This window comes from Rhinoraja longicauda, chromosome 20 (assembly GCF_053455715.1).
Source record: "Rhinoraja longicauda isolate Sanriku21f chromosome 20, sRhiLon1.1, whole genome shotgun sequence".
NCBI classification, from domain to species: domain Eukaryota; kingdom Metazoa; phylum Chordata; class Chondrichthyes; order Rajiformes; family Arhynchobatidae; genus Rhinoraja; species Rhinoraja longicauda.
In genome coordinates, this window is record NC_135972.1 from 22,385,208 (window position 1) to 22,412,234 (window position 27,027).

Genomic DNA, 27,027 nt, shown 5'->3' on the forward strand with positions numbered 1-27,027 from the left:
ACTTCAAAATAAGTGGTCTGGAGGAAGCCGCTGATTGGTGGAAGCGGACTAGAGGAAGCAGCTGATTGGGCGTAACCCCTTGGGTTGTATTTCTGCTTTTTGTTCGTACTTTTAGTTAAGGGTTCAGTGAGTTAAGGGTTCAGTGAGTTAAGGGTTCAGTGAGTTAAGGGTTCAGTGAGTTAAGGGTTCAGTGAGTTAAGGGTTCAGTGAGTTAAGGGTTCAGTGAGTTAAGGGTTCAATGAGTTAAGGGTTCAGTGAGTTAAGGGTTCAGTGAGTTAAGGGTTCAGTGAGTTAAGGGTTCAGTGAGTTAAGGGTTCAATGAGTTAAGGGTTCAGTGAGTTAAGGGTTCAGTGAGTTAAGGGTTCGGTGAGTTAAGGGTACGGTGAGTTAAGGGTTCGGTGAGTTAAGGGTTCAGTGAGTTAAGGGTTCAGTGAGTTAAGGGTTCAGTGAGTTAAGGGTTCAGTGAGTTAAGGGTTCAGTGAGTTAAGGGTTCGGTGAGTTAAGGGTACGGTGAGTTAAGGGTTCGGTGAGTTAAGGGTTCAGTGAGTTAAGGGTTCAGTGAGTTAAGGGTTCAGTGAGTTAAGGGTTCAGTGAGTTAAGGGTTCAGTGAGTGAAGGGTTCAGTGAGTTAAGGGTACAGTGCTTTTTAGTAAAGGTACAGTTTAAAGGATTAAGATTTTTTAAAGTGGGAGTGAGTTGATTTAATTTGGGGGTAAGACATGTCAGGTGAGATCGGCCCCGTGGAATGCTTATCCTGCAACATGTGGGAGATCAGGGATATTGTCGGTGTCCCTGATGACTACATGTGCAGGAAGTGTGCCCAGCTGCAGCTCCTGGCAAACTGCATTGAACGATTGGAGCTGCGGTTGGACTCATACTGGAGCATCCACGATGCTGAGAAGGTCATGAATAGCACGTACAGTGAGTTGGCCACACCACAGGTAAAAGATAAGCGGAGAGAAAGGAAAACGGGTGGCCACTAGCCAGCGTAGCAGTAGGCAGGTAGTGCAGGAGTCCCCTGCGGTCATCTCCCTCCTAAACAGAAATGCCATTTTGGATACTGTTGGGGGAGATGGCTCATCAGGGGAAGGCAGCAGCAGCCAAGTTCATGGCACCGTGGGTGGCTCTGCAGCAAAGGAGGGGAGGAAAAAGAGTGGAAGGGCTATAGTAATAGGGGATTCAATTGTAAGGGGAATAGATAGGCGTTTCTGCGGCCGCAAACGAGATTCCAGGATGGTATGTTGCCTCCCTGGTGCAAGAGTCAGAGATGTCTCTGAGCGGCTGCAGAACATTCTGGAGGGGGAGGGTGAACAGCCAGTTGTCGTGGTGCACATTGGCACCAATGATATAGGTAAAAAACGGGATGAGGTCCTACAAGGTGAATTTAAGGAGCTAGGAGATAAACTTAAAAGTAGGACCTCAAAGGTAATAATCTCTGGATTACTACCAGTGCCACGTGCTAGTCAGAGTAGGAATAGGAGGATATTTCAGATGAATACGTGGCTTGAGAAATGGTGCAAGGGGGAGGGATTCAAATTTCTAGGACATTGGAACCAGTTCTGGGAGAGGTGGGACCAGTACAAACAGGACGGTCTGCACCTGAGCTGGAATGGAACCAATGTCCTTGGGGGAGTGTTTGCTAGTGCTGTCGGGGAGGATTTAAACTAATGTGGCAGGGGGATGGGAGCATGAGCAGAGAGACAGAGGGGTGTAAAATGAGGGTAGAAGCAATAGGTAGCAAGGTGAAAAGTAAAAGTGGCAGGCAGACAAATCCAGGGCAAAAATCAAAAAGGGCCACTTCTCAACATAATTGTATAAGGGGTAAGAGAGTTGTAAAAACAAGCCTGAAGGCTTTGTGTCTCAATGCAAGGAGTATACGTAATAAGATGGCTGAATTAAATGTGGAAATAGTTATTAATGATTATGATATAGTTGGGATTACGGAGACATGGCTCCAGGGTGACCAAGGCTGGGAGCTCAACATCCAGGGATATTCTATATTCAGGCGGGATAGACAGAAAGGAAAAGGAGGTGGGGTAGCGTTGCTGGTTAGAGAGGAGATTAAAGCAGTGGAAAGGAAGGACATTAGCTTGGAGGATGTGGAATCAATATGGGTAGAGCTGCGAAACACTAAGGGGCAGAAAACGCTAGTGGGAGTTGTGTACAGGCCACCTAACAGCAGTAGTGAGGTTGGGGATGGCATCAAACAGGAAATTAGAAATGCGTGCACTAAAGGTGCAGCAGTTATAATGGGTGACTTTAATCTACATATAGATTGGATGAACCAAATTGTCAGGGGTGCTGAGGAGGAGGATTTCTTGGAATGTTTGCGAGATGGTTTTCTAAACCAACATGTCGAGGAACCAACGAGAGAGCAGGCCATTCTAGACTGGGTATTGAGTAATGAGGAAGGGTTAGTTAGCAGTCTTGTTGTGCGAGGCCCCTTGGGCAAGAGTGATCATAATATGGTGGAGTTCTTCATTAGGATGGAGAGTGACAAAGTTAATACAGAAACAAGTGTTCTGAACTTAAAGAAAGGTAACTTTGAGGGTATGAGGCGTGAATTGTCCAAGATAGACTGGCAATTGATGCTGAAAGGGTTGACGGTGGACATGCAATGGAAGGCATTTAAAGGTCGCATGGATGAACTACAGCAAGTGTTCATCCCAGTTTGGCAAAAGAACAAACCAGGAAAGGTAGTGCATCCGTGGATAACAAGGGAAATCAAGGATAGTATTAAAACAAAAGATGAAGCATACAGATTAGCCAGAAAAAGTAGCATACCAGAGGACTGGGAGAAATTCAGTCCAGCAGAGGAGGACAAAGGGCTTAATTAGGAAAGGGAAAATAGATTATGAGGGAAAACTGGCAAGGAACATAAAAACTGACTGCAAAAGCTTTTATAGATATGTCAAGAGAAAAAGATTAGTTAAGGCAAATGTAGGTCCCTTGCAGTCGGAAACAGGTGAATTGATCATAGGGAACAAGGAGATGGCAGACCAATAGAACAACTACTTTGGTTCTGCCTTCACTAAGGAAGACATAAGCAGTCTGCCGGAAATAGCGGGGGACCGGGGGTCTAATGAGATGGAGGAACTGAGGGAAATCCAGGTTAGTCGGGAAGTGGTGTTAGGTAAATTAAATGGATTAAAGGCAGATAAATCCCCAGGGCCAGATAGGCTGCATCCCAGAGTGCTTAAGGAAGTAGCCTCAGAAATAGTGGATGCATTAGTGATAATTTTTCAAGACTCTTTAGATTCTGGAGTAGTTCCTGAGGACTGGAGGGTAGCTAATGTAACCCCACTTTTTAAAAAGGGAGGGAGAGAGAAAACGGGGAATTATAGACCAGTTAGCCTAACATCGGTAGTGGGGAAAATGCTAGAGTCAGTTATTAAAGATGTGATAGCATCACATTTGGAAAGTGGTGAAATCATCGGACAAAGTCAGCATGGATTTACAAAAGGCAAATCATGTCTGACGAATCTTATAGAATTTTTCGAGGATGTAACTAGTAGAGTGGATAAGGGAGAACCAGTCGATGTGTTGTATCTGGACTTTCAGAAGGCCTTCAACAAGGTCCCACATAGGAGATTGGTGTACAAACTTAAAGCACACGTTATTGAGGGTTCAGTGTTGAGGTGGATAGAAAATTGGTTGGCGGACAGGAAGCAAAGAGTAGGAATAAACGGGTCCTTTTCGGAATGGCAGGCAGTGACTAGTGGGGTACCGCAAGGCTCAGTGCTGGGACCCCAGTTATTTACAGTGTATATTAATGATTTGGACGAGGGAATTGAATGCAACATCTCAAAGTTTGCGGATGACACGAAGCTGGGTGGCAGTGTTAGCTGCGAGGAGGATGCTAGGAGGCTGCAGAGCGACTTGGATAGATTGGGCGAGTGGGCAAATGCATGGCAGATGCAATATAATGTGGATAAATGTGAGGTTATCCACTTTGGCGGCAAGAACAGGAAAGCAGAGTATTACCTGAATGGTGACCGATTAGGAGAGGGGGAGATGCAACGTGACCTGGGTGTCATGGTGCACCAGTCATTGAAAGCAAGCGTGCTGGTGCAGCAGGCAGTGAAGAAAGCGAATGGTATGTTGGCATTCATAGCAAGAGGATTTGAATTTAGGAGCAGGGAGGTTCTATTGCAGTTGTACAGGGCATTGGTGAGACCGCACCTGGAGTATTGTGTGCAGTTTTGGTCTCCTAATCTGAGGAAAGTCGTTCTTGCCTTAGAGGGAGTACAGAGAAGGTTCACTAGATTGATCCCTGGGATGGCGGGACTTTCATATGAAGAAAGACTGGATAGACTAGGCTTGTACTCGCTGGAATTTAGAAGACTGAGGGGGGATTTTATAGAAACATATAAAATTCTTAAGGGGTTGGAGAGGCTAGATGCGGGAAGATTGTTCCCGGTGTTGGGGGAGTCCAGAACCAGGGGTCACAGCTTAAGGATAAGGGGGAAGTCTTTTAGGACCGAGATGAGAAAATATTTCTTCACACAGAGAGTGGTGAGTCTGTGGAATTCTCTGCCACAGAAGGTAGTTGAGGCCAGTTCATTGGCTATATTTAAGAGGGAGTTAGATGTGGCCCTTGTGGCTAAAGGGATCAGGGGGTATGGAGAGAAGGCAGGTACAGGTTACTGAGCTGGATGATCAGCCATGATCATATTGAATGGCGGTGCAGGCTCGAAGGGCCGAATGGCCTACTCCTGCACCTATTTTCCATGTTTCTATGTTTCTAACTCCCGTAGTCAGGGTCGAACCCGAGTCTCTGGTGCTGTTGGGCAGCAGGTCTACCGCTGCACCACCGTGCTACTAATTTTCCCTCACAACCCCAGTTCTCAGTTGGTTTAAACAGACATTGGAAGAGTTCCTGCTGTTTCTTTTGTGTAGTTAAAGAAGGGAGGCATGAGTGGGTGGAAAGTCTTCATGAACTTCCCAAGAATGACCCAGATGGTGTCATGGAAAGATCGCTAGCTGTCCTGGACTGCACTCAGAGCAGGGTTGTTTACCAGCTGACAATGATCCCCTCTTGAATAAACATCTGGAATATCCATTTAACTCGCAAGAGTTTCATTCGAACAAGCAGCAAGTTCCGACATGACTGCTCTCTTCCAAGCCTGTTTTCAAAGATTTACTTACGAGCAACAAAAATAGATCTGCTTTCCAGAAGTAATCTTCATTAAAGGAGGTGAAGTCAGACAACATTTGCCCTTTGGAGAATGACTTTCCCACAGAAATGAGGCACTGATGCCGATAACACAACAACAAAGCTCGGTTTCCAATCTGGCAATGTCTTGATTTGTTCTCAAAACCCCCTTGTTCCAGATTCTCCCCCACCCCCACCCCACCCACCCCTCAGAGCCACGTTTACCCCCTCCCCATTGCTGAGATATCACATCCCCAAAAAGCATCCCCAAATTCCTCCCATTCCCGACTCTTGTGTTTCGTGAGGTTCATTGTCCCAACGCTGCTAGACGTCAGGCGGGTCAGGCAGCAGCCGTGGAAGGAATGGACGGTGCCTCAGAGTAGTTATTAGTTTAATCGAATGAGACGAAGTTCATGCAGTGGGAGTTAATGATTTCCTCACCAATAATCCTTGGGAGCAGTTGATCGTTGATCATTGAATGACTTCTTATCACTCTCACTAAATAGATCACCCTCATCTCCAAACAGAGAAGACTTAGGAGGATGTGGCCAGGACCCCAGGGAAAGGTTGAGCAGGCTAGGACTTTATTCCTTGGAAGATGAGTGGTGATCTTATACATATGTACATAATCATGAGGGGAATAGACAGGGTGAATGCACATAGTCTTTTACCCAGAGTAGGGGAATCAAGAATTAGAGGACATAGGTTTAAGGTCAGAGGGGAAAAATATCATAGGAACCTGAGGGGCAACTTTTTTTTTACACTCAAAGGCTGCCAGAGGAGGTAGTTGAACCAAGTACTATCACACCGTTTGAAAAACATTTGTACAAGTACATGGATAGAATATGTTTAGAGGGATATGGGCCAAATGCAGGGAGGTGGAACTAGTGTAGTTGGGGCATATTGGTCAGCATGGGCAAGATGGGCTGAAGGGCCTGTTTCCACGCTGTCTAACTCTATGAAATAAGACTTAAGGTAGCTACTGAACCTACCCTCGGCCTGAGGAAGTACTGCACTGTCAAATGAGCACAGTGAGATGTCCGTAAACAAAAACCACCGACAGGCCCGCTCCAGACTGCAGGAGAATGTGCTGAACTGAACCTCGGTGCAGCCAACGCTAAGGCTCTGTGGGGGAGGACCACAGTCTAGGGTCCTTCCGCTGCTGGACATTGGGGGGCAGAGTGTGGAGGAGACACCCCTCAAACAAGTGAAGTGATCTCACCCCAGGGGGCCACATGAGTGGTACACACAAGGGTGTTTTGTGTCAAGGAAAAGGGAGGTGTTAACACGACTGGGTATAACGCTGAATATAGGGACAAAAAGAATGTACTTTGTACAGTTCTTTTACATTGTACATAGATCTTATTACGAATAAAGTTTCTTTTTGAAATTGAAAAAAGAATGAAGTGTTAACTGGTGCCTGTAAAGGCTCACGTACAAGAAAACCCTGCTGCTTTTCAGAAGGAAAATGAATGTCTTTGTCGACGTGCAACATTTAACATCAACCAGGCATCCTAACTAAGGGTTTATCACAGGGAATCTTGTGGGGCTTTGTTACTTGTGAATTAGTGTTGTGTTCATCTACAAAGGAGCAGCGACTATGCCAACTCATGTGCTGTCAAGCTCTCTGGCAACGCGAGGATATGTTAATAATCACATGTGCAGAACAGATGTAGAGACAGATGCCTCAGAGGGAGCTCGGGATTCCGTCTGAATGCTGATGTGTGATTTTATGCGTTTGAGTTTTCTTCTCGGGCCGCCTCCCTATCAAAACATTCCTCGCTCAATAATTATCCATGACAAGTTTCCATTGGAACATTTCACTTCTTTCACGGCACAGCGGTAGAGCCACTGCCTCACGGCGCCAAAGACCCAGGTTCGATCCTGACCTCAGTCTGTGTGGTGTTTGCACGTTCTCCCTGTGGCTGCTTGTGTTTTCTCCAGGTGCCCTGGTTTCCTCCCACATCCGAAAGACTTTCCGGGTTTGTAGGTTAAATGGCCCCCTGTAAATTGCCCCGAGTGGGTAACAAGTAGACGAGAAAGTGGGATAACGTGGAGCGGGTGTGAACCGGGTGATCGATCGTTGGCGCGGACTCGGTGGGCTGAAGGGCTTGTTTCCATGCTGTGTCTCTAAACCAAACGAAACTAGAACTAAAGCCACATCCTACATCTTTCTCATGCACAGAGTCAAAGCCAAGCCCTTTCCTGTTGTAGCAAAGAGTTGGAGATGACTTCTGCACGATCGTGAAGGAATACTAAGGCAGCAAAAGCTGGAGAACAGTGATCTATTGGTACACACACCACTACAGGAAGGTCGCAAATGAATCAGAGAATGATATTGCCCGGGTTGTGTATAAACCCTGTTGTACAATTATAGTAATGAGGAGAGACATCGACTGTCTTCTTTGGAAGCAAGGAGACCAAGCGTAGATTTAGAGTCATATAACGTTATGAATGGTTTGGACAGAGTGGACAGGAAGATGCCAGACACTGGGCAGCACAGCGGTGCAGCTGGTAGTCACTGCTGCCTCACAGCTCCAGAGAGTCGGGTTCAATCCTGACCTCCATTGTTGTCCACATCGCATATCCCTGTGGCTTCCTGGTGGCCGTGTGGGTTTCCTCCGGGCGCTCCGGATTCCTCCCACGCCCCATGGCTCGATAGGTCAACTGGCCACTGTTAATGGTCCCGAGCGTGCAGGTGAGTAGAGGAATGTTGGGCGGAGATGATGGGAGTGTGTGGGGGGGGGGGGAATAAAACAGGATTACGTAAATTGTTGCTCGAACGTAGGGTAAAACTATTGTACGGGGTGGTCACTGGTTGGCGTGGACTCAGTGGGCCAAAGGGCCTGTTTCCGCACTGTATCTCTAAACTAAACTAAAAGTGCTCGATGATCAATGTGGATTTGTTCCAATACTGTAAAACTCAGGCGGCACAGTGGCACAGCGTTAGAGTTGCTGCTTTACAGCACCGGAGACCTGGATTCGATCCTGACTACGGGTGCTGTCTGTACAGAGTTTGTACATTCTCCCTGTGACCGCGTGGGTTTTCTCCAGGTGCTCTGGTTTCCCCCCACAGTCCAAAAGACGTACAGGTTTGTAGGTTAATTGACTTTGGTAAAACTGTAAAATTGTTCCTAGTGTGCAGGATAGAGCAAGTGTGCGGGGTGATCGCTGGTCAGCGTACACTAGGTGGGCCGAACGACCTCTTTCCACACCATAACTCTAAAAGTCTAAAACTCCCTGATTCATTTCCCTGTGCTCAATAACTAGACAACTTGGATTTAAAGCAATTGAGAGAAGAATCAGTGAGGACACTTGGAATTTGCTTTGTTTTACAGCTGCACCATAATGCCAAAAGAGATAGGAGCAGAATTAGGCCAGTCAGCCCAGAGTCTATTCCACCATTCAATCATGGTTGATCTATTTTTCCCTTTCAACTCCATTCTCCTACCTTCTCCCCGTAACCTTTGACAACCTTCCTAAACAAGAACCTATCAATCTCCCCTTTAAACATACCCAATGATGGCTTCCACCACAGTCTGTGGCAATGAATGCCACAGATTCACCACCCTCTGGCTGAAGAAATTCCTCCTCATCTCCAAATTAAAGGTACATCCTTTTATTCCGAGGCTGTGCCCGCTGGTCCTGGACGATCCCACTGCTGGAAACATCCTCTCCACATTCTCTCCATCTAGGCTTGGTTAAAACTTGCACGTCTTTTGGAATGTGGGAGGAAACCGGAACATCCGTAGGGAACCCACGCGGTCACGGGGAGAACGTACAAACTCCGTACCGACAGCACTCGTAGTCAGGATGGAACCCGGGTCTCTGATGCTGTGAGACAGTGGCTCTACCATTTAGCCACTGTGCCGCCTTTCATTATCCGGTAGGTTTTGGACCTCAGCTGCGATCTACAATACTTTGGATCATCTTGGGAGCAGGGGATGAAATTGCTCAACATACCCACGATGGGCCAAATGGCCTTTTTACTGCTCGGTAAATCTTCGCAAGTCTGCCAGCAGTCAGGACTGCCAACATCTCACACACGGAGCTTCAGACAAGATCCGCCACGCTAGTGGAACACCTTAATGCCTACCTGTGTCAGGCCCTTCCATCCTGCAGATCACTTCAGAGTCACAAGGGCTGCTGTCCCCTGCTGACTGGAAGGCGCTAATAATTTCGTTGAAGTAATTAAAGTATTGCTTTGGCTCCAGGTCGGATTTTTCACAATTGAATTCAGATTCATCCACGTAATCCTGCATAGACGCAACAAGAGAATTAATTAGCCCTCCCTGCAATGCGCTTGGATACAACTTTCATTTTATAAAACAATATTTATCAAAGCATAGAAAAATAGGCACAGGAGTAGGCCATTCGGCCCTATGAGCCAGCACCGCCATTCAATATGATCATGGCTGATCATCTAAAATCAGTACCCCATTCTTGATTTTCCCCCCATATCCCTTGATTCGTTTAACCCCAAGAGCTAAATCTAACTCTCTCTTGAAACGTGAATGTGTCCGTGCACTTTGTGGTGGACTCCCCATGTTAGGCAGCCCTGACCTGTGCCCTTTCCTGAGTTGCCCTTTCCTGAGTAGTGGTACGCGACCAGGGATGAGAAATCACGAGTGAAGAGTGTGCAAGTTTCATATGCACCAGGAATGGAACATAGAACAGCACAGGAACAGGCCCTTCAGCCGAACAGGGCGCCGTTAAACTAATCTACTCTGCCTTATCCTTCCTTCAACCATATCCTTTCGTTCGCTGCCTGTCTTCAATGCTCCCCCAGCAGCACGTTCTAGGCACCCATCTCCCTCTGTGTGAAAAACCTGCACTGCACAGCTCCTTTAAACTTTATCCCTCTCACCATAAAGCTACACCCTTTAGTCCTTGACATTTCCACCCTGGGGAAAAAGGGTTTGACTGTCTACCCTATCTATGCCTCTTATAATTTTACATACCTAATAATACTTGCTGGAGCTTTACAGGCACCCTAAATACAACAACACGACAAATAAATATCCAATAACCAATGAATTATCAGTTGCAGTTTTAGTTTTAGAGATACAGCGTGGAAACAGGCCCTTCAGCCCACCGAGACTGCACCGACGACACGGCACAGTGGTGCAGCGGTAGAGTTGCTGCCTTACAGTGCCAGGAACCCGAGTTCGATCCTGACTATGGGTGCTATCTGTACGGAGCTTGTACACTGCGTGGGTATTCTCCAGGTGCTCTGGTTTCCTTCCACATTCCAAAGGACGTGCAGGTTTGTAGGTTAATTGGCTTCGATAAAATTGTAAATTGTCCCTAGTGTGCGGGATAGTGCTAGGGTACAGCGTGGACTCAGTGGGCAGAAGGGCCTGTTTCCGCATTATATCTCTAAAGTCTAAAATTTAAAGATGAGAGGGGCAAAGTTTAAAGGAGCTGTGTAAGACAAGTGGGCCAAAGGGCCTGTTTCCAAAGTCTAAACGACCAGTGACCACCCATACACTAGTTCTATCCAACACATTAATGACAATTTACAGAAGCCAATAATCCTGCAAACCTGCATGCTTTTGGATTCGGTAACCAGATCATTATAATGCATTCTGCAATCGGAGATTAAAGCAGGTTATAAAATAAAACATAGGCAATTTTCCAACTCCATCACCCAACCGATGTTTCCATTTGGAGAAGTCTAGAACTAGAGGTCATAGCCTCAGAATTAAAGGACATTCTTTTAAGAAGGAGACAAGGAGAAATTTCCTTAGTCAGAGGGTGGTGAATCTGTGGAATTACTTTCCACAAAAGGCTGTAGATATTTTAAGGTAGATAGATAGTGGAGGTAGATATTTTAAGGTAGATAGGTAGTAAGTGGATATTCTTGATTAGTACAGGTTTCAGAGATTATGGGGAGAAGGCAGGAGAATGGGGTTAGGAAGGAGAGATAGATCAGCCATGATTGAATGGCGAAGTAGACTTGATGGGCTGAATGGCCTAATTCTACTCCTATTCCTTATGACCTTACAGCCACTCATCCACCGAGACCACCCTCTGCTCACGGATAGGAGACATTAGACACACCAGAGCCACGGTACCTTCCCATCCTCAGACAGACAGTTGTGAATGCCATCCAGAATCCGGTGGAGATTCTCGATAATTAAATAATTGGACGAATTCCTGGCAAATTTTTCTGAAAGAGCATCCAAGCTGAAGGACATTTCAGGCACTGTTAGATGAAGCCAACATGTATCAGTCTGTAGGGGAGAAATATTAATGAACAAATTATCCAAGTTTAGTTTATTATTGTCACGTGTACAGTGAAAAGCTTTTTTTCAGTCAGCGAAAATACTATACATGATCACAATCAAGCCATCCACAGTGCATTGATACAGGATAAAGGGGACAGTATTTAGTGCAAAGATATTGCAGGCACTACCACAACATTTAAAAAGCTTTTAGGCAGGTATTTGGTTAGGAAAGTTTGAGAGGGAGATAGGCCAAACACAGGCAGATTGGACTAGTGTAGAAGGGGCATGTTGGTGGTTGTGGGCAAGTTGGGCCAAAGGGCCTGTTTCCACACTGTATGATTCTGTGACTCTATGACTCTATATCACATAGAAGTCCGATAAAGTCCAATTAAAGATAGATCGAAGGTCTCCAATGCAGTAGATGGGAGGTCTCTCTCGAGCTGGTGAGAGGACGAAACTGATTACAATCAAGCCGTCCACAGTGTACAGATACAGAATCAAGGGAATAGCATAATTAGAGTAAGGGAATGCTGCTGTTGAAATAAAGATTTAAAAGAGTGGAGCGATTGTAATGAATGATTGTATGAGGGCAAGGGGGTATGGAGAGAAGGCAGGTACAGGCTACTGAGCTGAATGATCAGCCATGATCATATTGAATGGCGGTGCAGGCTCGAAGGGCCGAATGGCCTACTCCTGCACCTATTTTCTATGTTTCTATGTTTCTAGCACACCAGACACCATCTTTAGCTACCTGTATTGTCATTTTCAGGGAGTTATGGACTTGGACTCTAAAATCCCTCGATACATCAGTGCTGTTAAGGGTCTTGCCATTATTTGTATATGTTCTCCTGACGTTCGACCTCCCAAAGAGCAGCCCCCCCACACTTGCTCGGATCAAACGACATCCTATCTAAGCTAACCCCATCTGCGTATGTTTGACCCATATTGCTCTATACATTTTTATCCATTTACCTGTGCAAAGATTTTTTAAATGCCATTATTATATTCATCTACTTCCTCTGACAGCTCATTCCATATAACCCACCATCTACACAGTAGAAAAGTTGCCCCTCGGGTTCCTATTAAATGTTTTCCCCTCTCACCTTAAACAAACATCCACTGATTCTTCATTTTCCTATCCCGGGTTAAAAAAAAAAATGCGCGTTCACTCTATCTATTCCCGTCGTGATTTTGTATACCTCTATAAGATCGACCCTCAGATTCCTGCACTCCAAGGAATAAAGTCCGAGCCTGCCTAACCTCGCCCTACAGCTCAGGCCCTCAACACCCTCGGAAATCTCTGCACTTTATCCAACTTTATCCATGCAACATAAACATACAAAGAAAGTGAAGGACACACTGCCACTCAGTAAGGTCACGGCAGACCTTGGCACCCACTTCACTCCTTTGCCAGTGACCCGAAGACAAGGATTTTTGGAATGGACACAAAATGCTGGAGTAACTCAGCGGGACAGGCAACATCTCTGGAGAGAGGGAATGGATGACGTTTCGGGTTGAGACCCTTCTTCAGTGTGAAGTAGGCCATTCAGCCCCTCCAGCCTACCCTGCAATTCAATGCCATCATCGCTGACCTACACAACATCTCTTCTGTACCACCACCCCATTGCCCTTAATTCATAGTCATAGACTCATACAACACAGCAACAGTCCCACTTCAGTCCCATTCCTCCATGACGACCAAGAAGCCCCATCCAAGCTGGTCCTATATGCCCGCGTTTGGCCGATATCCCTCTAAACCTTTTCTATCCGTCCTGTACCTTTCCAAGTGTCTTTTAAATGCTATTATGGTACCTGCTTATGGCCCATAGCCCTCCAAACCTCTCCTGTCCACGTACTTGCCTATGTGAATGTGACACAGATCCCAAAAATGATCAAGGTGATGGAATCATGGAAAATTAAAATTACTTGCATACCTGTTTCCAGTCAATCTCTAAAGAAAGCATGAATAAATATCACACTTCGCCTCAGGAAGGGAACAGTGTGCAAGAAATAATTAATGCCACGTCCAACCTTGGAATTTAATATACCCTAAAGGCAGAATTTTCTGATACTTGTTCCAAGCCAAAAACTCTCTCATTAGTATTTGGAATCAGTAATTCCAAAGATGCCTCAGAATAGCCAGAATGTCAATATTAACCTCTCAATGCCTGGGAGGAAGGTCATAGAGGGAAATGTAACAATACTTCTTTATTCAGTTTAGTTTAGTGAAACTGCATGGAAGCAGGTCCTTCGGCCCACCGAGTCCACGCCAACCATCGATCACACTAGTTCTATGTTATCCAACTTTCTCATCCACGCCCTACACAGTAGGGGCAATTGACAGGGGGCCAATTAACCTACAAACCTGCATGTCTTTGAGACGTGCGAGGAAACTGGAGCACCCGGAGAAAACACACACGGTAGTTATTCAAACTCTCAACTATTCGTAATGAAAATGTCAGAGAGAGAAGCTTTGAATGGATAAGGGGATTGGGGGTGGGGGTGGATGATGTGATAGATGACGCCGAAAGTGGTGCTAATGCGATTGGGGTCACCATTTTGTGTGTGGTTGCCATGGCAACCATTCAGTTGTCAAGCTGCCACAGGTATATCTTAACGAGAACTAAAAGGCACCAACTTTGATCAGAAAAGGCACAGAATTCAGGATTAAGCCGGTTATGTTTAAACTGTGCCAGATAGTTTTGTCCTATAGTCCTTTTTACAAACACTTTATTTTATTTTATATAGATTTTGGGCATTCTTTGCATGCGGTCTCAGTGGACTATTTCTGTAGACTTTGCTAATCGTGGATTGTGATAAGGTTTGTCAATATTTTACTGAACTGTATGCAAAAAGAAAGAATTTGACTGTGCGCCTCGGCCTCAACCACCACCCCCAGCAGCACTATCCAGGCACCCACCACTTGTCCTGTACATCTTTAAACTGGACCCCTCTCACCTTAAAGCTGTATCCTCTAGTATTTGACATTTCCACCCTGGGGACAAAATGTTCTGACTGTCTATCTTATCTATACCTGCCATACTTTAATATATTTCTATCAGCTCTCCCCGCAATCTCTGACGTTCCAGCGAAAACAATCCAAGTCTGTCCAACCTCTCCCTGTAGCCAATACCTGCTACATCGTTGTGGTAAACTGTTTTAGCAGAGAGGGTAACAACTAGGGTGGTGAGGGGAGGGGTATGGTAGTGGTGGGAGTAAATGTAGAATAATTGGTAAAAGTATTAGAAGGCAACTGAGGAAGATAGTTTTGCTCGAGAAATGGTCAGGATCTTTTGTTTTTTAATTACAAAATTATTTGGGTGAACAGGAGGTATTTTGTGATATGACAAATACTTTCTGAACCCACATCTTTTGAAAACCAGATGCATGCAACATTTTAAAGTCAACAAATACAATGCTGTACATACCACATTAGGGACTTTAGAAATATATCTTATCTGGATTTTATAATCACTCGGCAAGTTCCCAACCTGAAAGAAAAAGAAAGAAAAAAACTTGAGTGATAGAAAAATATCTGACATTTTGCCAAGGGCAATGTTGAAAGTCAATGATATAGTGTTTCTTCTGTACCCCCCCCTACCCCCCCCCCCCCCACCGGGACATTTTCCACAAATTGAGATGGTAAACTATTTGGAAAAGGTGATCAGATTTTTTTTCTTACATAAAGCAGCTTAAAGTTGTCTGCTTGGGTGTGTTGTACATGTAAAAGACACTTAGTCAAATAGAGTCATTGTCATACAGCATGGAAACAGGCTCTTCAGCCCAACTCATCAATGCTGACCAAGATACCCCGTCTAAGGTAGGCCCATTTACCTGTGTTTGGCCCATATCCATCTAAACCTTTTCTATCCATGTACCTGTCCAAGTGTCTTTTACATGCAGTTATGGTATCTGTCTCAACTACTTCCTCTGGCAGCTCGTTCCATATACCCACCAACCTCCGAGTTGAAAAAGTTGCCGCTTAGGTTTGTATTAAATCTTGCCACTCCCACCTTAAATATTTGTCCTCTTATTTTTGATTTCCTTACAGTGGGTAAAAGACTGTGCATTTACCCTATCTATTTCCCTCATTAAGTGCGGGGGCGGGGGGGGGGGGGGGGGGGGGGGTGGTGGGGGGGTGGTGGGAGGAGCTGGAAAAGAGAGGTGGGGGCAGACAAAGGACATTGATAGGAAAGGTTTGGAGGGGGGAAAAAATGGACGCAAGGTGCTGGAGTAACTCAGCGGGTCAGGCAGGGTTTCTGGAGGACATGGATAGGTGATGTTTCGGGTCAGGACCCTTCTTCAGACGGAAGAATCTTTAGTATCTACAGATCCTCGTTTTTACATTTTGACAACCAGCATCTGCAGATACTAAAGATTCTTCAGTCTGAAGAAGGGTCCTGACCCAAAACATCACTTATCCATGTCCTCCAGGTTTCTACTAAGGTTTGGAGGGTAATGTGGCTGGCTTGGACGAGTTGGGCTGAAGGTCCTGTTTCCATGCTGCATAGCTCTACGCCTCGATGTATTTAGTTCAGTTTATTATCATCGTCACGTGTGACGAGCGTCAATGAAAAGTTGCATTTTGCTTTGTTTTAGTTTTTTTTTTTTTTTTTGCATTCCACTCTCAACCCTATTCTTCTGCCTTCTCCCCGTAACCTTTGATGCCCTTACTAATCAAGAATCAGTTCATCTCCACTTTAAAAATACCCAATGATTTGGCCTCCACAGCCGTCTTTGGCAATGAATTCCACAGATTCACCACCCTCTGGCTAAAGAAATTCCTCCCCATCTCCTTTCTAAAGGTACGTCCTTTTATTCTGAGGCTGTGCCCTCTGGAGATAAATGGGTCTACTGTGGATAGGGTGAGCAGTTTTAAATACTTGGGAGTCCGCATCACAGAGGATCTGACATGGGCAACGCACATTGCCGCACTGGTGGGTAAGGCAAAGCAGCGCCTTTACCACCTTAGACAGCCGAGGAAATTCAGAGTGTCTCTGAGGATCCTTCATTGCTTCTACTCTGGGGCTGTAGAGAGCATCCTGTCCAGCAACATTACAGTCTGGTTTGGGAACAGCTCTGCCCAGGACAGGATGGCCCTGCAGAGAGTAGTGCGTTCGGCAGAACGCACCATGGGAACTACACTCGTCCCCCTGCAGGACCTATACATCAGGAGGTGCAGATCCAGAGCAAGTAAGATCATGAGGGACCCCTGCCACCCCAGCAACGGACTGTTCCAGATGCTACGACCAGGCAAACGCCTCCGCTGTCACGCTGTGAAAACGGAGAGGATGAGACGGAGTTTCTTCCCACAGGCCATCAGGACTGTCAACTTTTATAACTCCAGAGACTAAATTTTTGTCTACACTATAGTAACTTATTAACTTTATTTATATGCTGTAACTGTAATTCTTTTTTGTGCACAATCCGCAGGCATTGCCATTTTCATTTCACTGCACATCGTGTATGTGTATGTGACAAATAAACTTGACTTGACTTGACTTGGTTCCAGACTCTCCTATTACTGGAAACATCCTTTCCACGTCCACTCTATCTAGACTTTCATTAACCAGTAAGTTTCAATGAAGTACCCCCTCAAACTTCTAAACTCCAGCGGGTACAGGCCCAGAGCCGTCAAATGTCCATCATATGTTAACCCAATCATCCCTGGGATCATTCTCCCAAGCCTCCTCTGGACCCTCTCCAACGCCAGCACATACTTCCTCAGATATCGGGCCCAGGAGTGCTCACAATAATCTAAATGTGGCCTCAACAGTGCCTTTGTAACACCTTACAGCCAAGCACACGTAGTCAGGATCAAACCCGGGTCTCTGGAGTTGTAAGGCTGCAACTCTACCACCTGCACTAATGTGCCACATATTCCATTTGCCACTTCTTTGCCCACTCTCCCAAACTGTCCAAGACCTTCTGCAGACTCCTTGCTTCCTCAACACGACCTGGCCCTCCACCTATCTCCGTATCATCTGAAAACAATAGACAATATGTGCAGGAGTAGGCCATTGGGCCCTTCGAGCCAGCACCACCATTCAATGTGATCATGGCTGATCATTCCCAATCAGTACCCTGTTCCTGCCCTCTCCCCATATCCCAAGACTCTGCTATCCTTAAGAACTCTATCTAGCTCCCTCTTGAAAGCATCCAGAGAATTGGCCTCCACTGCCTTCTGAGACAAAGAATTCCACAGATTTACAACTCTGACTGAAAACGTTTTTCCTCATGTCCGTTCTAACCTGGCCACAAAGACATCAATTCTCTTACGGAGGCCAGTCCTTTACTGCACAGTTGATGCTGAGTCCATTCACAGAAGGGCGGCACAGTGGCGCAGTGGTAGAGTTGCTGCCTTGCAGCGCCAGAGACCCAGGTTCGAACCTGACTACGGGTGCTGTCTGTACGGAGTTTGTATGTTCTCCCTGTGACCATGTGCGTTTTCTCTGATGGCTCCGGTTTCCTCCCACATCTCAAAGATGTACAAGTTTGTAGGTGAATTAGCCTCTGTAAATTGCCCCTAGTGTGTGTGTGTAGGGATTGGATGAGAAAGTGGGATAACATAGAACAAGTGTGAACGGGTGATTGATGTTTGGCGTGGACTTGGTGGGCCGAAGGGCCTGTTTCCATGCTGTATCTCTAAACTAAACTAAATTAAACCAAACGAAATTAAACGAAATCCCGAAGACATGGATAGGTGACGTTTCGGGTCAGACTGATTATAGCTGCTTCAGACTGATTATAGTGGGGGGGGGGGGATGTGGGGGGGAGGGGGGGGGACAAGCTGGAAAAGAGAGGTGCGACAGGCCAAAGTCTGGCAAGTGATAGGTGGATACTGGTGAGTGGGGGGGGGGGGGGGGGGGTTGAATGACAGATGGGTGGACAAAGGCTAGAGGTGTAAAGGCGACAAAAGACTTAGATAACGGAGAAGAGTGAAATGTACAATCAGATGGAAGGACATAGGTGGAAGGAGAAGGGAGAGGGAGTGGGAAGGTGGGGGGTACAGGTGGTGGGAGAAACGTTTGCACATCCGGGTGGGGAACAGGGAAGAGAAAGTGGGGGGAGAGAGTGGGAGAATTTGTTACCTAAAATTGGAGAATTCAACATTCATACCGTTGGGTTGTTAGCTACCCATGCGGAATATGAAGTGCTGTTCCCGCAGTTTACAGGCGCATGCATTTCCCTTTAAGTGCGACAACTGTTTAAAATGCACACAGCCAAGATCGGTGGAAGAACATTTACATGTAAAAAGAAACTCTGCTACCTCACAGCACGTCAGTCACGAACACCAAGTGGAAAGGAGCAAGAACCTGAAATATTTGTACGTGCTGCTTCTCACACTCCCCTAATCCATCAAATGTTTCCAGTTTTTCTGTTATATTTCAGACAGAATTAATGATTGAGATTTTTAGAGTCCCGGATGTCGGCTGCTTTATCCATCCACTGTTTCGGTTGACCCCTTATGTTGCAGATTTGTATTTCTCTTCCAGTATTTTGTGAGCTCGTTTTACGGCCAGAGTCATAAAGCAGAGAAGCAGGCCTTTTCGGCCCACCGAGATCATGCTGGCCATCAACCACCCATTCACAGTAATCCTCTGATCCTACTCCGATCCAACCATATTCTCGCTACGTCGCTCTCAACGTTCCCGCTGCCTCGGCAAGGCCAGCAGCATAATCAAGGACCAGTCTCACCCCGGTCACACCCTCGTCTCCTCTCCCAACAGACAAGAAGTACAGAAGTGTGAAAACCCACACCTCCAGATTCACGGACAGTTTCTTCCCAGCTGTTATCGGGCAACTGAACCATCCTATCACCAACTAGAGAGTGGCCCTGACCTATCGTCTACCGCACTGGAGACCCTCGGCTTGATTGTAATCATGTAAAGTCTTTCTGCTGACTGGATAGCAGGCAACACAAAAGCTTTTCACTGTACCTCGCTCGGTACACGTGACAATGAAAGGGTGACCTTGTCCTGTACTAGAAGGCCGAGTATGATGACCATCGGGCTACTGGGGAAGCGCAGAGTGAATTTCAGAACAAGCTAGAGGCTCATTTCAATCAAGTGGATGCCAGCTGACTGTGACAGGCCTCGAATATAGAACATAGATCATCCAGCACAGGAACAGGCACTTCGGCCCACAGTGTTTGTGCCGAACATGAAGCCAAGTTAAGACGCCAGCCTGAAGAAGGGTTCCGACCTGAAACGTCACCCATCCTTTTTACTCCAGCGATGCTGCCTGACTCGCTGAGTTACTCCAGCACTTTGTGTCTATCTTCCAGCACTTTGTGTCTATCTTCAGTATAAACCAGCATCTGCAGTTCCTTCCTGCAAATGATGCCGTCAAACTGATCTCGTCCGCCTGCACATGATCCATATCCCTCCATTCCCTGCACTTCCACGTGCCTATTCAAAGGCCTCTTCAACACTACTGTCGTATCTGCCTCCACCACCAGTACCCCTGGCAGCCCGGTGGTCCAGGTCCCCATCACTCTCTGAGTGAAAAACTTTCCCCCTCTCCCCTTGTCATCATGGCAATGCATAGAACAAAGAACGGAACAAAATACAGCACGGAACTGGCCCTTCGGCCCACAAAGTTTGTACTGAACATGATGCCAAGTTAAATTGATCCTATCAGCCTGTACATGATCCATATCCGTCTACTCCCTGCACTTCCACGTGCCTATCCAAAAGCCTCCTCAATGGCATGATCGTATCTGCCTCCACCACCACCGCTGGCAGCACATTCCAGGCACCCACCACCCTCTGTATAAAATAAACTTGCCCCGCACATCACCTTTAGACCTTTCCCCCTCTCACCTTAAAACTATGCCCTCTAGTGTTGGACATTTCCACCCTGGTGAGAAAGGTTCTGACTGTCTAACCTATCTTTTCCTCTCATGATTTTGAATACTTCCATCAAGTCTCCCCTCAGCCTCGGATATATCACGGGCTACAAGAATAAATTGGGAGCAGTCTCTGCCAATGACCTATCTCTACCAGATGAGCTCTTTGCCCTTCATGCCCCTTTTGAAGAGGCTATTCCACCTGAATGTGGCCCCCAGTGCCCCGCTGGCCCTGTCCGAGAGAAGCCACATCCACTTTCCCGAAGGTAAAGTCTCAGAACACTCGGTAGCACAGTGGCACAGCGGTCGTGTAGCTGCCTAAAAGCGCCAGAGACCCTTTGAATTCCACAGATTCACCGCCCTCTGGCTGGAGAAATTCTTCCTCACCTCCCTTCTAAAGGTACGTCCTTTTCTCCTGAGGCTGTGCCCTCTGGTCCCACGCGTGGAAACATCCTTTCTACGTCTACATCCCATAAAGGAGTAAATTAAATGGGCGGCATGGTGGCGCAGCGGGAGAGTTGCTGCCTTACAGCGCCAGAGACCTGGGTTTAATCCTGACTAAGTGTGCTGTCTGTTTGCAGTGTGTACAATTTCCCTGTGACTGCGTGGGTTTTCTCCAGGTGCTGCTGTTTCCTCCCACACTCTAAAGACGTGCAGGTTTGTAGGTTAATTGGCTTCAGTAAAAATCGAAAATTGTCCCTAGTGCGTGTAGGAGAGTGTTAGTGTGCGGGGTGATTGCTGGTCGGTACGGACATGGTGGGCCGAAGGGCCTGCTTCTGCGCTGTATCTCTACTCTAAAGTCTAAATGGGCTGTTTCATTTAATGAGGCGACAAAGAAATCTGTTGTGTGGGAAGAGATTCAGGAAGTTTCTAAGGGTAGAGCGTTCTAAATGCAATTCATGTTTGCAACGTAGGAAACAGTCAGGAGATTTCACACAACGCCTCCGCTACTCACCAGCTCATCAATGCGTCTTATGTCATCAGTCACTGGGTTCCCAGTCTTGCATATAGGCCCTCCGAATATATTGAGCAGAAAGAACTGCAGGAAAATTACGATGTTTATCAAAGTCTGTGAAAGAGAAGGACAACGCGTTAGAAACCCAGTGGAATGTTCACTGCCTTTGCTGCATGTGCAGAGGTATTCAGCATTAGAACACAAGGGTGCAGTGGTAGCGTTGCTGCCTCACAGCATCAGGGATCTGGATTTGATCCTGACAATGGGTGTTGTCTGTACAGACCCAATGTCCCACGTTTTCCCTGTGACCGCATGGGTTTTCTCCGGGTGCTCTGGCATCCTCCCACATTTCAAAGATGTGCAGGTTTGTAGGGTAATTGGCTTCTGTAAATTATCCCTAGTGTGTGGGATAGAACCAGTGTATGGGTGATTGTTGGTCGGTGCCGACTCGGTGGGCCGAAGGGCCTGCTCCCCCGCTGTGTCCCTAAACTAAACTAAACATAGAACGTGGAACAATACAGCACAAAAACAGGCCCTACGGCCCACAATGTCCTTCCATGTCTTGTATATAATCCATATCCCTCTATTCCCCCCGTATCCATGTGCCTATCCAAATGTCTCTTAAACAACATTGTCATATCTGTCTCCCCCACCATCCCTGGCAGTGCATTCCTGGCACTCACCACCCTCTGGATGAAAAAGGACGCCCTGAACATCCTCATCCATGCTCCTCACCAGCAATCGCCCTGTTCACTGGCACTATCCTACAAACTAGGAACAATTTACAGAAGACAATTAACCTACATATAAAATTCTTAAGGGGTTGGAGAGGCTAGATGCGGGAAGATTGCTCCCGATGTTGGGGAAGTCCAGAACCAGGGGTCACAGCTTAAGGATAAGGGGGAAGTCTTTTAGGACCGAGATGAGAAAACATTTCTTCACACAGAGAGTGGTGAGTCTGTGGAATTCTCTGCCACAGAAGGTAGTTGAGGCCAGTTCATTGGCTATATTTAAGAGGGAGTTAGATGTGGCCCTTATGGCTAAAGGGATCAGGGGGTATGGAGAGAAGGTAGGTACAGGATACTGAGCTGGATGATCAGCCATGATCATATTGAATGGCGGTGCAGGCTCGAAGGGCCGAATGGCCTACTCCTGCACCTATTTTCTATGTTTCTATGTTTACAGGTCTTTGTCGTGTGGGAGGAAACCGGAGCACCCAGAGAAAAACCACACGATTACAGGGAGAACATACAAACTCCATACAGACAGCACCCGTGGTCAGGATCGAACCCGGGTCTCTGGCGCTGTGAGGCAGCAACTCTACCGCTGCGCCACCGTGCCGCCAGTGAACCGCAGCAAGTACTGGTTCGGGGGGGGGAGGGGGGGGTCATTCACAGTCAGCACAATTAAACTATTTACTTAAACTATTTACACATCAGTGCACACAGAATGCATGTACCTGCATTACATTGGTATGCCTGCATACCACACCACACGATCTCCAGAGGCTTTCATGGTTCAATGGCACTTTATTGCCAAGTACAGTGAAATTCTTGTTTTGCTTACAGTTCAGTAACAATCCTGCTATACATTAGGCACAATCACACTAGGTATAAGGGAGTGAAACCATGGTACAAAAGTCAGTATACAAGAGTTGCCACATTTTAAGCTCCATCCTGTATCCTTCAAGTCCCAAATTTTTAGTTTTTTATTTCGTTTTAAAGATATCAGATGGAAACAGGCCCTTTGGCCCAATGAGTCCACGCTGTTCATCGATCACCCGTTCACATTAGTTCTATATTATCCCACTTTCCCATTCACTCCCCACACATTACGGGCAACTTTATAGAGACCTATTGGCCTACAAACCCGCACGTCTTTGGGACTTGGGAAGAAACTGGAGCACCCAAAGAAAACCCACGCTGTCACAGGGAGAACATGCAAACTCCACACAGACAGCGCCCGAGGTTAGGATCAAACTTGGGTCCATGTCGCCATTTAAAAAAAAAGTAAGTCTTGACTTGGCCATAAAGGCCCCTTGTCCTGGCAATACCACTGACGGAGTTGCTGGGGTCGGCCGATGTTGTCGGTGTCCTCGGCCGCTCCGTGCCGCTGCAGGCTGCGTCCAAACCATGCGGCATGACCGTCAAATCAATTACCCCTCCCTGCAACAGCCTGAGGCTCGGCTGGACCGGGCGCCGCTCCAAGAGGCCGAGCATGTGGACCGGGAGTGGCCTACAGCTGTGGAGGACACCACGGCTACGCTTGCCCAGACTGACCCTGCAACACCGCCATGGCAACGGGCCTTCATGGTCAGGTCAAGAACCCTGCACGTACAACAACTGGAACTTGAAAATTACACCAAAAACTGGCGACTCTGTATACTGTCTCAGTGCACTAAAGAGTGGTTTATTGTCATGTGTCCCAGATAGAACAAATTCTTACTTGCAGCAGCATAACTAAATATGTAAACATAGTACACAGTAAACAATGTAAGAAACATCTACCTCATACTGCTACCTGATCACTACTGCTATACACTTAGGGTGTGGCACGATGGCTCAGCGATAAAGTTGCTGCATTACAGTGCCAGAGACCCGGGATCGATCCTCATTACGGTTGCTGTCTGTCTGTACGGAGTTTGTACGTTCTCCCTGTGACTGAGGTGGTTTTCCACAGGTGTTCCTGTTTCTACCCCATTCCAAAGACGTACAGGTTTGTAGCTTGTAATTGGCTTTGGTAAAAATTGTAAATTGACCCTGGCGTGTAGGATTTTGCTCGTGTGCGGGGATCGCTGGTCGGCACGGAAACGGTGGTCTGAAGGGCCTGTTTCCATGCTGATTCTCTAAACTAAACTAAGCTTGAACTGTATCTGAGATGCTTATCTAAGATATATCCAAGTGTTTATGTAGAGTGATACTTGTACTGAACTGTACACGAAAAGGAATTTCACTGTATCTCGGTACATGTGACAAATAAATTGCCATCGAACCACTGAACCCTCCCTGCCTGCACCTCCCCACCATTCACAAGCTACCTGTGGCTGCAGTCATTTGATTGCCAAGCCTTCTGGTTTCATAGTTGTGATGGCCTCCATTGCCAGTCATTGAGTCAGACTGTAGATCTTGTGACATGCCACACATATGCTAAAAAAGATGTTAACATCTAAAGCCTAGCCCGCCCCCAACCAACCCACACAGCCCCTGCATAAAGGAGGCATTCTGTGAACTCCAACAAACAAACAATTGGATTTAATACGGTTTATTAATATTAATTAACTGCCTTTGAACTGTTGAATTGAACAGCCTTTTAAGAACAAAAGACCACGCAATTCTTGCCCATTCACATTACTGTTTGCTTAAAGCTATTATTTCAGCAGCTGAAAACTTCACTTAGATTATACAAGTATATGCCATGGGAAATGGTAACAATATAGAGTGTTAATCTTGGAATAGTAGCACAATATTAGGTGGTGGTAGGTGGAACTTTGAACATACTGCTTGGAATACGGCATGGAAAACGGCTGTCAGCCCAAGCCAACCATCGATCACCCCGCTCACACTAGTTCAATATTATCTGACTTTACAGAGGCCAGCTAACCTACAAACCCGCACATCTTTCGGATGTTGGGGGAATCCGGAGTACCCAGAGGAATCCCATGCAATCACAGGAAGAACGTGCAAACTCCACACAGACAGCAACCGAGGTCAGGATTGAACCTGGGTCTTTGGCACTGTGAGGCAGTGGCTCTACCAGCTGCACCACCCAGCAGTCTCTTATAGAGGGAAGTGGGAAGAACAAGAGGCTATATGCTGAAGTACATTGGATTGGGAAACGACAGGTATTTTGTGCTACCATGGACTATTCTATTTCCTTAGAATAACTGATCATTGATTGTATATTTACTTTTATTGCTTTTGCATCTAAAGCTGCAGAATTTCACTATTCTAATTCATATCCTGTGCTTTTGACAGGTAAACACTCTTCACTTAAGTTGCAGCACTTGTCATCCCGGCAATACATACAGCACAGAACAGTACAGCACAGAACAGGCTCTTCGGCCCACAATGTTTGTGCCCAACACCATGCCAACTTAAACTGATCTCATCTGCCTGTACACGTCCCGATCCCTCTATTCCCTGCACTTCCAAGTGCCTATCTTAAAGCTTCTTATACACCACTATCGTACTTACCTCCATCACAATGCGTTCCAGGCCCCCACCACACTCTGTGTAAAACACTTCCCCCCTCACCTTATAGCCATGCCCTCAAGTGTTGGACATTTCCACCTTGGGAGAAAGGTTCCGACTGTTCACCCTATATCTATGACTCTCGCAATTTTATATACTAATATTTGACCTCAGTGCTGGAGTAACTCAATGGGTCAGGCAGAATCGCTGGAGAACATGGATAGGTGACTTTTGGGATCAGGGACCTTCTTCAGACTGAAGAAACGTCATCAATCCACGTTCTCCAGAGATGCTGCCTGACCCGCTGAGTTATTCTGTGTCTTTGTTACTAAACCAGCATCTGCAGTTCTTTATGTCTTTAATATTCGACGAAGTGTAGGATCAAGGAACACTGGTAAAAGTAGTGTCAATGGGCAATATGGTGGTGCATTAGTTACTGTTGCTGCCAAACACCTTCGGGAACCTGGATTTTCTCCAGTTTGCATGCTCTCTCTGTTACCGCATGGGCTTCTACCAAGTGCTTCAGTTTCCTCCCACATCACAGTGATATGATGGTAGATTAATTGGCCACAATAAAATCTCAAATTCATGCCAAAGCAAAATCAAAGGGAAAATGATGATAAACAAGTAAATATAACGACAGCTGCTTTCTGCATCAATTATTTCAGTAATTGTGTATTGAGTGAAAGATGGCAAACAGATTCACACAGATCAAAGCTTGAAAAGGTACAGTTTTTGGCAAGGTCATGCATTTTTGTAGCTTTAAACAAGTGAAGCCTCTGGAACGTCATCAAACAGAAAATGACAGCAAAACACATGAACAGATCTCGTGGACATCAAATGCGTGTCAGGCGGCTTCTGCAGTAATCTGTGCAGGGGAAAATTGCACAATGCACTCACAGGATGGCTCTAGTAGCTTTAGTTTTAGTTTAGTTTAGAGATACAGCATGGAAACAGGCCCTTCAGCCCACTGAGTCCACACCGAGCAGCAATTGCCCCCAACACTAGCACCAGCCTAGGCAGCAGGGACAATTTACAATCTTTACCAAAGCCAATTGACCAATAAATCTCTACATCTTTGGAGTGTGGGAGGAAACCGGAGCACCCAGGAAAATCCCAAGTGGTCACGGGGGATTTGTGGAGCGGTACAAACTCCATACAGGCAGCACCCATACTCAGGATCAAACCCGGGTCTCTGGCGCTGTAAGGCAGCAACTCCATTGTTGCCCAACTGTGCCGCCCTTAGCTAGCGAGACCCCCTACCCCAGCCCCGTCCCTGCTCCAGACACACAGGCTATCACAGCAGCCCCTGAATGTAATTGAATGTCATTGCAATCATAGCACAGATACAGGCCCTTCAGCCCACCAAGTTCAACAAGAGTCAAGAGTGTTTTATTGTCATATGTACCGAAACGGAACAATGAAATTCTCACTTGAGGCAGCCCAACAGGTTTGTAAACACAGTACTCAATAGACCTTATAATAAACGAGCAAAGTTCAATAAATAGAAAACCCAATATAGTGCAACAAAAGCAAACAAAGCCTGAAGTGCCCAGTGCAACCAAGGTTGTTCATGAAAGAACACAAAGTGCTGGAGCAACTCAGCAGACCAGGCAGCATCGCTGGAGAACATGGAAAGGTGAAGTT

At 46.4% G+C, this 27,027-nt stretch overlaps 1 protein-coding gene across 2 annotated transcripts in view; it reads right to left on the reverse strand.

The window, feature by feature from the left end:
* The window catches only part of kitlga (kit ligand a), a 66,239-nt gene that overhangs the window by 20,958 nt on the left and 18,254 nt on the right, over nucleotides 1-27,027 (reverse strand). For both annotated transcript variants that reach the window (XM_078416588.1, XM_078416587.1), the window contains exons 2-5: nucleotides 21,191-21,304; nucleotides 14,813-14,875; nucleotides 11,232-11,390; nucleotides 9,251-9,410 (exon numbers count right to left, since the gene is read on the reverse strand). In XM_078416588.1, the coding sequence (XP_078272714.1) occupies nucleotides 9,251-9,410; nucleotides 11,232-11,390; nucleotides 14,813-14,875; nucleotides 21,191-21,304 (496 nt within the window). The remainder of the gene's footprint in view (nucleotides 1-9,250; nucleotides 9,411-11,231; nucleotides 11,391-14,812; nucleotides 14,876-21,190; nucleotides 21,305-27,027) is intronic.